This window comes from Plodia interpunctella, chromosome 14 (assembly GCF_027563975.2).
Source record: "Plodia interpunctella isolate USDA-ARS_2022_Savannah chromosome 14, ilPloInte3.2, whole genome shotgun sequence".
In the NCBI taxonomy this organism is placed as follows: Eukaryota; Metazoa; Arthropoda; class Insecta; order Lepidoptera; family Pyralidae; genus Plodia; species Plodia interpunctella.
Genome location: NC_071307.1, coordinates 5,282,610 through 5,298,230, shown reverse-complemented (window position 1 = coordinate 5,298,230; position 15,621 = coordinate 5,282,610). Strand labels below are relative to the sequence as shown.

The 15,621-nt window shown below is 33.4% G+C and overlaps 2 protein-coding genes across 5 annotated transcripts; both read left to right on the top strand.

The window, feature by feature from the left end:
- Positions 1-151: 151 nt before the first annotated feature.
- On the top strand, positions 152-8,184 carry LOC128675184 (sialin-like). Its single transcript, XM_053754424.2, has 13 exons — positions 152-658; positions 744-896; positions 2,043-2,152; positions 2,830-2,959; positions 3,373-3,457; positions 3,863-4,080; positions 4,621-4,776; positions 5,170-5,305; positions 5,489-5,616; positions 6,134-6,244; positions 6,643-6,767; positions 6,978-7,151; positions 7,996-8,184. Exons 1-12 carry the CDS (start codon positions 632-634, stop codon positions 7,054-7,056), a joined length of 1,458 nt encoding a protein of 485 aa, XP_053610399.1. The 5' UTR covers positions 152-631; the 3' UTR covers positions 7,057-7,151; positions 7,996-8,184.
- Positions 7,996-15,098, top strand: Ate1 (Arginyltransferase 1). 4 transcript variants are annotated; one of them, XM_053754420.1, is made up of 9 exons: positions 7,996-8,086; positions 8,737-8,894; positions 9,488-9,614; positions 10,010-10,269; positions 10,655-10,720; positions 11,041-11,222; positions 11,672-11,833; positions 12,259-12,440; positions 12,853-15,098. In XM_053754420.1, exons 2-9 carry the CDS (start codon positions 8,807-8,809, stop codon positions 13,253-13,255), a joined length of 1,470 nt encoding a protein of 489 aa, XP_053610395.1. In that variant the 5' UTR covers positions 7,996-8,086; positions 8,737-8,806; the 3' UTR covers positions 13,256-15,098. The 4 variants fall into 4 exon arrangements, with proteins under 4 accessions (XP_053610395.1, XP_053610397.1, XP_053610396.1 ...); XM_053754421.1 differs by lacking the exon at positions 7,996-8,086 and adding an exon at positions 8,480-8,494; XM_053754419.1 differs by lacking the exon at positions 7,996-8,086 and adding an exon at positions 8,485-8,626.
- Positions 15,099-15,621: the final 523 nt, after the last annotated feature.

Genomic DNA, 15,621 nt, shown 5'->3' with positions numbered 1-15,621 from the left:
CGTTGTTTCTAATTTGCCCCACAATAAGTAAGATATCACGGAAAGTCCACAAAATAACAATAATTTTGTCAATAATTATGTGCACTATATGATAGAAAACAAACTTATACAATAGGAGAATGCTATGTCGGTATTTAAGGGGACTAAACTTAAGGTGTTGTATAATTACACAAAGAGGAGTGTCCTATAGTGTACTAGCTGCGCCTCGGAGCTTCGCTCTCGTAGGAATTTCGGGATAAAATATACCCTATGTGTTATGCCAGGTACCGTTCTATCCGTGTACCAAATTTCATAACAATCAGTTTTATAGATTTTGTGTGAAAAAGAACAAACATACACACATACATCCTCATAAATTTTCGCCCTTACAATATTAGTAGGAAGTAGGATTATACGAAAAGAAGTGTAGAGTAAGATTAACCGTGATGATGAAGTTTGATAGCAATTTACAGTAATATAATTATAATATTACTGTAAATTGCTATCAAATATCATTACTATAATACCTACTAGTCATTTTTTATAAACCAATACAAATCTCGATGGCTTCGTTCGTATTAATACTTATATATAAATAAATACAATATGTATTGATAATTTACACATTTTTATTTATATGTTTTTCACTTAAATGTTGAAAATTAGGGTTCGGGTCATTGTAAGTCAAATGCGCAGATATTGCACATAATATATTTTACACAAATTCCAATAAGTATTTTCACTATGTATTGCATTATTTTTAGATTGGGGTTATGATTTTTCTAGGATACTTTCTCATATACAACGCACGATATAATCTAAGTGTTCATATTGTGGATTTAGTCCAGTTGACAAAAAGAGAGGAAGATGGTGTTTATAATGACTCTAATATCCTAAGAACAGCGGAGAAAAATGCTGTAAGTTGTAACAATTTAGTTCCTTTTGTTTTAGATAAAATTTAATGATATGATAAAAATAGTAGATCCATTAGCCAGTTTATATTGTAATATAAGTATAAAGTAGATGACTAAGCTGAGTGATTTATAGCTGAATTGCATTTTGAATAGAAAAAACATTTCAATGCACTACCTATTGTATTGTATGTAAAACATACCTAAGCACAAATAAAACATTTACAAAATGATATCGAAAACTACTGATAATCATCAGTAGATATGGCGGTATAATAGAGTAATTAGGTTATATTGTATTTATAATACCTTCATAGGTAAATAAATATTTAAGAGTTCGCAGTTCATATTGGTGATGACTATTTGCTACGAATGTTTAGGAATAAACTTAAAAAAAATTCTGAAATATTGACAGTTTTGAGAACGACTTCGCAACTTCTTTCTTTCTTTTCGACTGTGTTATTGCCAACACTGGTGTTAGATTTAATTCAAATCGCCTAAAGGCATTTCACGTGACTTTTCCGACTATGTACCGAGATCTAGTAGTAAGTAGTCACATACACACAAGTGAACTTTAACAATTTACGAATACGAGTAAGATCATTCAAAATTCACAAAACAAAAATACACGTTTGTGTCAACAACCTCGTGGGCCAGTGACCGAAATGATAATTTACACCCTTAATGTAGGATTAACGGGCAGAAAATGCAGTTAATGCATAAAAGCGGTTGCATATAGTTTTAACTTGCTTCATAATGTTATATTATGGGGTGGGTATTTTGAGTGGTTGACTACTTAAAATCTACAAGATGATTATGATGGAATTTGGTACACCAGTAGAATAGCAAACAGGGTAGGAGTAGGTAAGACGCTTTCTCCCAAAATTTCCACGAGAACGTGGCTTACGTTCCCGTGGAAATTTTGGGAGAAAGCGGCGCAGTTAGTTTACTATATTTATTTTGTAATAATATTATGTATCTATGTTTATTTTGTAATAATATTATGTACTTAGACATTAACTTGATATATCAATAAAGTGTGGTTATCTAGGTACTTACTTATCTCAATATTATAGAAACAGAAATCCCCTCAGATATTTACATGGTTTAATTGGCATATGGGTAGACCTAAGTCAATACATTATTTTCTAGCACGTCATGGAATTGCTGTACTGGAGTGACATGAAAGTGGCAAAGTTGTTTTCCGCTTACCACATCGGATATTTTATTTGCTTTCCTATATTTCATAACTGGGGAGACAGGTATGTCCGCTATGAATGTAATAATTGTAGTCTAAATGCATTCAATACTATAATTTGACATCTAAGCTTATATTTACCCTCAATGTGGTTGAAAGGTATGGCTACTATATACCATGTTTTCAAGTAAATTAGTTCGCTTGTGGTAAGTATTTGAGAGATACTAAGGTATTAATTTAAAACTAATGATTCAGAAGCATTCTAATAAGTACCTAAGTACTTGGTGTTCTGTTCCTATGCCGTTAGTACCTAATTAAGCATATCGATTGAGGCTTCAAAAGGACTTCTTGAATCAGGATATAAAATTTTGAAATAATATGAAATGAAACCATGATTTAGCATGTTTCTAATCAATAATAAAAATGGAAACACAATACCACCCACAATTATGTTATCAATTGACAATTTGTAAGAGGTCACTTATTTTTAGCTGCATTCGCAAATTTTATGAATCAGAAACTGATACACCGTTAGTACATTCGACAGCACATTAACCTACCCAAATAAATTCCAAACTCGCCGCTATTACCGCGCCATGGATGGTTCATGCGAAGTAAATTGATGTGCTGTTGATTGTCCCAAAAAATGTTTATTACCTGGGTTTGAGAATACAGAAAATATATTTTTAGTTAAGGCCAAAAGAAGACTTGCCAGAATAAAACCTGTTTCACGTTTCGCAGGATTGGACCCACGTGGGTGGTAGGGATCGCCGGCATGACATCAGGGACCATGACCTGCCTCACTCCTATGGCAGCATATTTCAGTTTTTGGTCCGTATTTTTTCTGCGAATAATAACTGGATTTTGCGCGGTTAGTAGATGATTGCGTCAAAAAACGTTTTGTTTATATATACATACATACAACATATTTACTTTTCATTCTTTCTTTGCTTTCAAATATAAATAAAATCATTTGTGTAGGACTACATAATACTTCCAGTAGGTTTTTCATAAGGCTATGAATCTTCTAGGATATAGCCAGATTTCCGAAATTTTTACAGAGGTTTCTGGATAAACCTAACTGGTCCTACTAATCGTACTAATATTATACATGGGAAAGTTTGAAAGCAAATTTTAAAGAAATTTAGCATAGATACTTATTGACCAAGGATCAAATACAATGTAAGTGTATCATCAAAAAAAATTAAATCTATGTCTTGGCATTGAAGATGATTGAAGGGATGATGAGTATGATTAAAAAATAAAAGGATACTATTTCTCTAGGGTGCCATGCAGCCCAGCATGGTGCAGGTATTAAGAGACTGGGTCCCTCCAATAGAAAGGAACCATTTCATGTGGGCTTATTGCGGTAAGAGAAACTCATTTTGCATCATGACATGCGACCGAACACGTGCAGCATCGGTTACGTGGCTACATCACGTGTTTAACATCAATAAGAAAGTTCTGTTTTAAATTCGGTCTAGGTGACGACATTGATAATGTCAATACTGATTTGATTTAACTAAATTATTATTTAGTATTGGAGTTAATAAAGTTAACTTTGTAAACTTTGGACATTTGGCTTGTGAAGTAAAGAGATGACATTTCAAAGGTCTTTACTGAAATAAAGTTTCGCAGTATACCAACGAGACTAGATGCAATAAATGCAAGTTAGTTAAAATTAACTCCGTGATTGTTTAGTTATAAGAACTTTTGTTTATAACTTATCGTCACTTCAAAATACTTTTGAAGGACGTTACACATGTTTATATAGGAATTACAATGGGCACCTTTTGCACCTTTCTGATCTGTGCCGGCGTGCACTACTACTCTCACTGGCCTGTGGGTTTCTACATCATCGGCGGCATGCAGCTCACTTGGTCTGCAGTCTGGATCAGCATCGTCGCGGACTGCCCACAAAGACATCCTTTTATCTCGAAAGAAGAGCTGACATACTTAAGAAGCACTATTGGATGTATTTTTCCTATAAAAGTTAGGTTTTTCTGTTACTTATTAAAATACAGGTTGATTTTTTATAAATTGGCATTCTTGTTTACAAAAATGCTCAGTACCATAATCAGTATCATGACAACAATTTTTCGTTTGGAAACAAGCCCGAATGTGTAATAAAAAAGCAATTCAACGATTCTATAAAAAATGACTATACATGTGGACAAAAGAATGGAAACCAAAGACAAAACCCTGTATTTTTAATACCACAAGAAGATTCTTATTAAGGCTCTCTTTCTCACTATTTCTTATCCTCATGTGTTCAGCTAGACGATATGTGTTTAGGTACCGCGATGATGAGCGTAAAAACCTAAAAATGTTGAAGATTTGGTTTTGATTTGATACACACGCCATTGATATTAAATTGTATCAAGTAGGGATAGCAATTTAGCTTTGAAGACACCACTTTATACATAGCAAAGATATACCTGGATAGGTACACAAATAAGTTAACGGAGGCCTTTTTATTTCTCAGACGACAGGAAAAATCGATTATATTTTACTTTACAGTTAATTTTTTAGTTGGCTAACGCTCACACGCCTTGGAAGTCGATTGTAAGATCTGTGCCGTTCTGGGCTCTGTGCACGTTGAATTTCGGATATGCTTGGATCATTATAGCGCTTTGTCTTCACGGACCATTCTACTACTCGAAAGTTGTTGGCTACAACATTTATCAGGTAAGGAATTAAAAACAAGACTAGTTAAATAAGTTTTAAAGTTACTCTTGATGGAAGGTAACACTATAATTATTCAGTATTTGCTTAATGCATTGCCTTCTTGAAACACACATACATAGGTAAAAATTATTATCAGTTGTACCACTACCAATTGTAAGTAATTCGTGCTTCACAATATTATCGAGTAATTCCTTAGGTGGAGATCCTTGGCACAGATAAATAATACTTAGTCGCAGGTTTGTGAAGCATAAGTCGTACTCTTATTTTGGTATCTCAGATCTATCTTCTTAAATGCAACAAGTTCTTTAGTATATAACTGAAGAATCTGAAGTATTGGTCCTACTATCTACACCAGGGCTGCATATTTCAGTCGTTCAAAAATTTTATTTTCAGGCTGCAGTTTTAACGGCCCTACCATTTCTCTTGCGTTTTATTCTGGGGACTATCGTTATACAGGTTTACCACTGGTACAAGTACAATACAGAAATAAAGAGAATAAAACATATGAGAAAATATTTCGTAATCGTGTGTAAGTTACATTCTTCACTTAAGGAACTATTCTTCTTAGCGTGTCGACTCGGTGAATCATTCAGTGAAGACTAACGAGGCTCCCAACCCAATATTACATTATTCCATCCATAAATAATAATTTATCTGTTAATATCACATGATAACTTTAGTTATTTATGTTGATGATTTTATCTTTACCCAGCGCATGTGATACCAGGGATAATAATAGCCATTTGTTGGTTGCTACCCGTGGTGCCTGGACCCGTGTTGTTAACTATAGCAATAGCTTTAACTGCAGCTGGCATGGACATCACCCTAGACCTTTGTTATGTAAGTATAAGTTGGCCTAGAACATAGGTTAACTAGAGTAATAATGTAATTTTTATCCTTAAATATAGTGCGTTCCACATAAAAGTCAAGTCAAAGCATTTTTAAGAAATTAGACACTTGAAAAATTTTTTTCTCAAAAAGTACTGGCACTTCGGAACGACCACTGCTGAGAGAGCAGAAATGCCGAAAGAAACTCATTTAAACAGTGTATTGTATATACAAGTAGATTATTTGGAAGCGGCCGTATATATTTAAAATTTGTTTTAAAAATAGGTGACTGTTAGTTACGTCTAAAAAATTGTATTTCTTCGGTGACGCTTGCTGTAATTGTGCATTGCTGTACATTGGCTTTTTTAGATATTTAATAAGTCAATATTCTTATTCTTCTTCTTGACCTTTTTCCCATTAATGTAAGGTCCGCACAGCATGTTAACTTCTTCCATTTAACTCTGTCACTTGCCGTTTATCCTAAGGTAATTTATCTGTAAGTATACATAATCTGTAAGTATAATTTCAGGACCTAACTCCTACGTTTGTCAATTCTATCAACACGGTTATTAAAATAATTGGCAACACATCTGGAATTATTGTTTCTCTAGGTGTCGGGGACATCATCAACAAATATAAAGTAATTACTTTTTTATGTTAGCTTGAATTTATTTATTGTTTTGAGTGTAAATTTAGATAAATATCTAAATTTATACTCAAAACCTTTGTAATTGTTATGTAGATAGATCAATTATATGAACTTAATTCGAAAATAATATATACAATGGTCGGTTCAGTTGGTCGGAGTAATAGCCGAGTAGATTACCAGCAAATTCTAAACATAGAAGCAAGTACAGCAATATCCAATCAGATTTAATCATCTATATACATATATCAGATTTACATAGCAATTCCATAAAAAAATCCTAGATATATTTGCTTCCTTTGTCCAATTGAATTTCCATTGTCAATGAAACAGGAAAATTTTCTGAATTTAGTATATAATTCAGAAAATTTTCCTGTTTTCTCATCTTCTAGAACACACTTAAAACGTGGAAGGACATTTGGTGCTTTCATGCCATGGTTTTGCTTGCAAGTGGAGTAGTGTTCCTGATATGGGGAAATACTCATGTTCAGCCTTGGAATTCTTTAAGAGTGAGACGGTAAGTAAATGTTTTTCAACATAGATTTTCTGAGCAACATGGGCTTAAGATATCTTAATTTGTTTAAAGCGGTGGTGGCCTAGTGGTCTAGACCTTCAGCCTGTGATCGAAAGCTCCCCGGTTCAACAGTTTCACCTTCCAAATCTGTTTTTAAAAATTTAAATGTGCTTAGGTATTTAATTGAAAAAAATGTCTGTATTTTTTGAGCAGGCCTGTACTCCAACGAGTCCAACCAAAGGTTTCTATCATGTCGAATATTATAGAGGTCGAAGAGGAGGAATCTGCGTAAGCATGTTTAACATAACTTTGAGTTTCGCAACACTTTGTTTGTAGGTAGGTACCTATTAGACAAAAGCGTGATCCCGGCACACTGGGCATATTTAAGTAAGTACCTAGGATTTGATTCTCCTAGCACCAAGTTAAATAGTTTCTCCATCTCGTCTATATGGATTTCAGTAGTAACTAAGTACCTACCTAGGTATATCCACACAATAAGAGATTTGATGATTGATGAATCGTACCTAGGTACGATTCAAAAACCATGGCAACACGATTATTAGATACATAAACAGAATGAATTGATCCTTAGAACCTGAATATCGAGTCTACTATGTAATGTTAAATCATATAATAAGTAATAGCTATATATCTCAACGGATAGGTATAGCGTTGTACTTATTTATATGCAATGTAAACTAAACTACTTACATATTAAAAACATTGAGTCTTTTAGTTTGTTAGTTCTTCGATACCAAAAGGATACTTACATGTGAAAACATACCTACCTATCGCACTATTTAAACACCATTGAATGAATGTTCTAAATTTCTAAGCCATCCGAAAGCCTATGTGGCTAATGTAGACTATACGACCTAAGTACGTCTCAGACTCGAGAGACACAAGTACAATACAACAAGTAAATATACAATAGGTAAGTATGTTTTCGAGGTTTTTATGTTTAGTAGGAGCTTACTAATATTATAAATGCAAAAAATGGATGCGCATGAGATACATACTTACAGAATGCCACCTGTTGTGTTGTTAATCATGCAAATTCAGGTAGAATTTTCATGATGGACGGATTTCGATAAAATTTGGACTGGTAGAATTAATATCTTGGAATTGTTATTCCAGAGTTTAATCCCAATGATCCTAAGTTTGAATTAGGATTAAGACCCAAAAACAAATTTCATTTATTTGTCTGATTATATATTTTTTTTATTTACAGAAATCGGTTGCATTCGGCTCAGCCCAAAATAAAATACAAAACACCCCTGAAATGATGGGTTTCTTCTCTTGAACTTTTAATTATTAACTAGGTAAATAAATTTAGTGAAAAATAAGTAATACACCTATCTATAACATGCTTACATAACGAATGGTATACTATTAGTAATTAAAAGATATTTTTGGTTCATGGTTTTATTTTTTTTGTCACCCTATCACATCATCACATGGTCTGAAAATATTTTCAAGCAAGCATTCTCTGATTTGAGACGGATTAATGTAATTTTTTGCCTATCATATTCCCATACTAAATAGCGATAGCAAGTCTATCGATATTTCAAAAGTCTGAAAAGTAAAAGTATCGCTTGCCCTCCTAGTATACCTATGTGACGTTTTATCTTTGCTTTAAGATTATCGAGACAGAAGTATGCTTGCTTATGTCAAATTCGTGTCAATGTCATCGTCAAACTAAAGAAAAATGTCCGAGCGAATGTTTTAAGGCAAGGCAGTCGAGACCGAGAGATATTTTTTTTGTTGTTTTTTGCTGAAAAGCTGACTGATAAAATGCCCAGTTTTGTTCTGTATTCAAATGAATTGGAGATCTAATTTCGAGAAAAATTTTTTAATGTTAGGTAGTGAAGAAGTTTTCTTTTGTGTTTAGTACTGAGCTGTTGCGCATTGGACTTAGATAATTCTGTGGCATTGGATTAGTCAACTGAGTTTTTTATTTTTCATTTTACAGTATTGTAGACTAGGAGGAATGACAAACAACCGTTTTTCATTTATAATTGAACTCTAAAATTTCCGTGACTATGTTTCGTAGCATTGTTGAATATTATCCTGAACATGGAGGCTATAAATGTGGATATTGTAAAAGCCCGGATACAAATTTTAGCCATGGTATGTTTCATAATTTCTATTTGTAATTTTAAAGTTTAGGTAAGTACCTATTTTTTATATACCTATATATTTTCCTTACGAAATCAATGCATACAAAAGAAGGTCTGTACGAATGCAAAAAGATAAATTTCAATGTCTATGATAATTTCATCTGTTAATTCCAAAGTTGATTATTCACCAGTTTCTGATAAAATATATTGTAATAAAATATATTGGTGGTATCTGACGCATAAATTGAGTGTTAGGTAAATCTGCCTGATGCTGGCCAGTTAGCTCTATCTAACACCTCTGAAACACAATTTGTAACATACTACCTATCAAATGTTACATTTAGGCTATCTCATATTTTTATCTGATGATAGATATGAGAGATAATAGAGGTGAAACAGGCCCTAAAAAGTTGTCTCTTAAACTGTAATTACATGGTTCTATGAATAAACCTAAGTAGACAGTAGTAAATATTTTATTTGCCTGACATCCATACAATTATTTGATAAAAAATCTTAACCTTTGTGGATCAATCATCTTCAGTAGGTACTGACAACACTTGCTGGTTGATTGAGGGATTAAGATATTTTTGTTTTGCTATGCAGGTATGTGGGCTCATACCCTCACTGTAGGTGACTACCAAGACCTCATAGACCGTGGCTGGCGAAGATCTGGACAGTATTGTTACAAGCCCACTATGGATATGACATGTTGTCCTTTGTATACAATAAGGTACTTTCTATGTTCTTGATGATTCAAGTAGACTAACATGACCAAATTGTTTTTAAATTTTTTTTAAATAGCATCCTTAAATACAGGCATAAATATAATCATACTAAATGCCACATCTTACTACACCCTCTTACCCACCCCCCTCCCCTTAAACATCAAACTTGTTACATTTTGAAGCTAATAATCTTTACTTTCATAGCATAACATGAATTCAGGTAATTTAACACACTAGATTCATTTGTTTCCGAGTTCATATGCTAATTCAAAAATATTTTTTGTGAAAAAAAAAATATGAACACATTTTTTACAAAGTAGAAAGGAAAGAAAAATTTTTTTAATGTGCAGATGATTTACTCATATTGTAATTATTATTAATAATTTTATGTTTTTTACAGGTGTCGAGTACTTGAGTTTAAAGCTACGAAATCCCAAAAAAAGGTTTTGAAAAAATTCAACAGATATTTATCTGGTCAAACTGATGATGGGGTAGAAGGAAATGGTGAGAGAAAAATGTCTACATGTAGCAGTGGTGGGGATGCCGAGGAAGGGGGAGAAGGGAGGGAACATTTTGTGGAAAGTCATAAAGAACACCAGGACATTGATTTAAGTAATATAAAAATGCTTACAGAGAATGAATCTGGAGATGTAGCAAAAGGTAAAAGAAAGTATTATTTACTAAATTTTCGTGGATTTTTTTGTAATTCTTAGTAGTAATCTTGCTGAACCATAAAAGACCTAAATGAGGTAGACAAAGAAGACAAACAACAAAAGTTGTGTGGCGATACGCGGGGCTGAGGCAGACAGGTGGGGTAAGGGTTTCCGCTATGCCCCAGCCCCCACCCCTTTTACATGGCATCTGTGCACCATTCAATGCAGATTTTTCTCTTAACATATGGACAGATAGACACATAACAAAGTGATCCTACCTTTAAGGTATGGAACTCTAAAAACATGTAGCTACCTATTAACACCTGTTAAAGTATTCTTAAATGTAAATTTGTTTCCATAATTTACATACACACATTTTTTTAAAATTTCAGGTGGAGCCTCAGTGTCTGATGATCTGAATGCATGCCCAAAATTGAAACAAAAAGAAAGAAAGGAAAGTGAGTATAAAAAAGCTTCACCCAAAATTCGATTTGAAGGTCTAGAGCATGAAGTAAAATCTCATGAAATGAATTTCTTGTTTGTCCCTGAGTGTAAAATAAAATCCTGTATAAAAGTACCTAAAATGCAATAAAGTAAAATATTCGTGAAATCAACTTATAAGTGGCCAGTAATTTATGAGTAAAGTTTTTTACGTGTCTGTGAAAATGCACTCATGATTTTTAATTATTCTTCGGAACTTCCCTTAATTTTAATATGAATATTAAATTAATTTTGATTAAGAAAAAGAAACTTGTAAGTATAAGTATCTACCTCCCAGGTACCGGTCCTGACCCGACAAAAGGACCGTGCAAAAAAGCCAAGCAAATGAGACGCGAGAGGAAGTTGGAAAAACTCAAAGAAAAAGGAATTGACGTCACTACACTGAGTAGCAAAAACAAGGAAAAACAACTTGAGGACTTTATCAATGAACTGCCTGATGATTTTAAGCAAAAATTAGAGGTGAGGATTGCTTTTTGTTCTTTATGCCAGGATTTCTTTTTCTTTTTCACTTTTTTACATTGTGATTGTTATTTGTCATACAAATGGTTTTGACTGTTTTACCAGACACCGAATTATTTTAATTGTAAATTAGGTTTTTTTGAATAAAAATACTATTTTTGAGACATGCTTTTGTAGTCACAGTTCTAGTTGCATTGATTTTTGTCACACGTTGTGTTCAACGCAAAATAAATTATGCCCATACAGTAAACGGTTCCCTCAACAGGAGTCGAACCTGGGTGTACTATCAGGTTATGTATATCACAATAATGCAATGATATGAGGAGAATTATATGTAAGAATGAGATTATATATGTATGTACTTGATTACACAATAGTAAAAAAAATCATCTTTTTGTTTTTGAAATTGGAATTTTGATGAATGGCAATTTATAAAACCTTATTTTTAGGTAAAATTAGTTAGAACGACACCGCCTAGCCCTGAATGGCTGGCGTCCGCGAAGGAAACCCACGAGGTTTATGTAAAATATCAAACTGTGATACACAATGATAAACCAGACAAATGTACAAGGTCTAAATTCCACAGCTTCTTAGTCAAAAGTCCTTTATTGGTGAGTATCCTAATCTTAGCTAAGTTTAATTGTTTGTTACCCATTCACATGTAAAGTTAGTTTTTTCTTACTACTATATGTAAAACCAGGACTTTTTGTGAACAGCAATATACATTTAAATAGACTTTAGGAAATTGTTTTCCTCTTACTAATATTATAAATGCGAAAGTTTGTGAGGATATATGTATGTTACACTTTCTGCTACGCCCCGGGGCTTCGCTCTCTTGGAAATTTTGGTATAAAAGTACTCTATGTGTTATTCCAGGATATATTCTAGCAGTAATCATCATAACAATCCCTCCAGTAGATTTTGCGTGAAAGACTAACAAACTACTATTAGTATTACTTGGACGTATAGACATACTTACTATATGTATATTATCATATGTATTGATATATAAATGTATAGATTGTATTGTTTCCAGGAGGAGCACTCAGAGGGTGGTCCCCCATGCGGCTACGGGTCGTTCCACCAGCAGTACTGGCTGGGCGGGCGGCTGCTGGCCGTCGGCGTCGTCGACATACTGCCCAAGTGTGTCTCCTCTGTCTACTTCTTCTATGACCCCGATTACATGAACCTCACGCCTGGCACCTATGGAGCACTTAGGTATGAATATCATTTTATAACTAGCGACCTATCCCAGCTTTGCATGTTGTCATTTCTGCATTAATCTGCGGGAATAGATTGTCTACTTTGCAGTGTAAACTGTATCAAAATTGGTTGCGTGGTTTAAAAAAAGAGCTTAGAAAAAAATTACAGGGAGGGCGAATTTGTTGTATTCTATTTAGTTATATACTAGCTTATGCCCGCGGCTCACCGCAACCTATGTTTTACCTCATATCATTCACTATATTTATTCCAAATTTCATCGAAATCTTTCAAATAATTTTTCGCCTACATTTTTTCTATTTTGCACTGTGAAATATAAATTAAATTTCACAGTTTTGTAATTCGAGTAGTTTTTTAATCAAATGGTATATTCAATTTGAATGAACTATCATTAAAAATATTGTTACAGAGAAATAGAATTCACAAGAAAATTGCACTCTGTGGCGCCACAGCTGAAATATTACTACATGGGATATTATATTCATTCCTGTCGCAAAATGAGGTACAAGGGTAACTTCTACCCTTCAGACCTGCTCTGCCCCGAAACCTACGACTGGTTTCCTTTGAAGGACTGCATACCAAAGTTGGAGGCTTCGCCATATTCTAGACTAAATCCAGATATAGATAGTATCGATACAAATCACCCCACCGATAGTGATTTAAACTACATACCAATTTTAGTCGATGGTAATGTTATGCTGTATGAAGCGTTTCGACGGAAAAATAAGAAGAACGACGATAAGAGCGAAGTTATGGAGTACGTAGGGTTTGTCGGCTCTAAAACTGCTAAATCTATGATTTTAGTTAGATGAATTTATTTATAGAATGATTCATCATTAGTGATTTGTTATTGGATTATGTTTTTGTGAGTTTTTAAGGTTTCAGAGATTTTAAGGCTTTTGTAGTCTGAATCGATTAAATATACTTACTAAATAATATCCAATGATAAATGGCGTACACATAGTATTTTTAAATTCTATTTTCATTTCGTTCTAAAGATACAATACAAGTTACATAATCAGCATTAAACATTCAGTAATTTTCTATTTGTAATTCGCTTCTTAAGATTTTATTAACACACCGATTAGCATTAAAGGAAAAGTTATTAACAATATCTAAAACTCACGTGTGCAGATTCGATACAGCGTGCTTTAAGTTGGCCGAATCTAATCGATTTTTTGTTATTGAACACTCGTGTGAAATTCCGCGTAGATTATCATTTCATATCTCGCTGTGCATTTATCTAACAGTTGCTAGTATGTTTTTTGTCACAACCTACCTTCTATAAAAGAACATACATTAATCTAGTGCCTATTTCGAATTTAGGAAGGGCTCTCGCTCATCTTTGCATGTTGTCAATTGCGTTCGGGGCTGTGACGCCGTGAAACCCGGAGTCAGCATAAGTAATAACCTTAAAACTGTGAAGGTTGTGAGTGCTTTGAAGATTTTACAACCGGTCGCCTGTCTGACGTAAACCCTCCTTGGGAATCGTCATTGTTGCTTATCATCTGCCTAGGCTATGTGCCCCTTAGTCGCCTTGCACGACATCCACGGGAGGATATTGAATGGTTCGATACTAGGGCAGAACCACACCCCACATTTTAACAATATTAAAATCCGATCTAGCTACAGTTGCGTAGCCGAAATGTTAAATAATACAATGTTTTGATGAAACTTGGTTCTAAGATAAGTGTGGTTAAACTGGAAGCGTCCACATTACACTCTATTATACTACATCTGAAAATATAGTCACAATTCGCTATTATGATTCCTTTTAACGCCATTTTCCGTTTTACGTCACTACGTACTTATTGCAGTAAAGGTCGACCGGTCGTGCGTACTGAAAAGTATAATTGCGGTTTTATACATATGTGTAATTATAACTTGCATGATGTATAAAATAAAAATATTGTTTTTGTTATCATGCCGATGTGTCCGTTATTTAGAATAAAACGAGAACTGGTTCAGTATTTTTTGGAAAATTGTTTCTGATACATTCATGAATTCTATCATCTGATTGCTTTTGCTGTGATTGCATAATTATTAGTACATGGCAAATAAAACATGTATCCAATATGGAGCTGTATATGAAGCGCAAATACTAGGGGTTGGCGATATAAAATGAAATCACATCTTAAGACGCCATTTTTCACTTATAAAATGCAATGTTCCATATCATTGCTATCTCTATAATATTAAGTAACATGAAAGAGATAGCAATTATATTGGACAATTAATTTGATAAATGGAATGAGGCCCTCATATTTCGTTATATGCCATGTTTTTCGAGCTTCATCCATATAATGTTAAGCCTGTACTGTCCTGTTAATACAAAAGTATAGATTTTATTTCATTAAACCATATATATGCAACGTACACTACGTACCCATATTACATTCATTATATTATATGATGAAATTAGATTTGTTATTGTATTTAATTCACTCTGTTGATGCTTTGTTTTCTTCCTTTAAATAAATTCATACAATTACATAAATACATTCAATAAATTTACATATAGTCATGCTATGTTTATTTCCTTTATGTGTTATTTTTATTTAAGTATGGTGTGAACTCCATGAAAAATACTATTGTTCAGTTTATCTTGAAATATAATAAGTATTATATGTTATTAAAAGCGTGCTTTAATTTAAATGCTTTTCGTTTTATTTCTTCAACACTAGATTTTCCCCGCGGCTTCGCTCACGTCTATTTTCAACTCCCTTTATAGTCTACAGTATAGATTACAAAAAAGTTACCTAAGTTTGGATAGGGATGTTTAACATGCATACCATATTTCATCAAAATCGGTCCATCGGTTTAGCCGTGAAAGCGAAACAGGCAGGCAGACTTGCATTTATAATATTATTAGTCTGGATTATATTGTTGAGGTATTATCGTATGAACCATTATGACATGAATAAAAAAAAAGTGTAAACTCTTTGGTTTTCATGAAAAATTTTCAATTTTTATTTGCACAAATGTTACAGAGTTATACTTATATTCATATTTTTGCATGAACAGGATGTGTGTAGTTTGGAACTAACTTAGCGAAAATTGTAATAGGTTAAGAACTAAATAAGTACCTAAATTCAATTCCGAAATGACGTATGTAGGTACCTGTTGTTGGTGCTTGCTACTTGTTTAACTAATTAGTTGATTGCCTACAGAAAAGTAT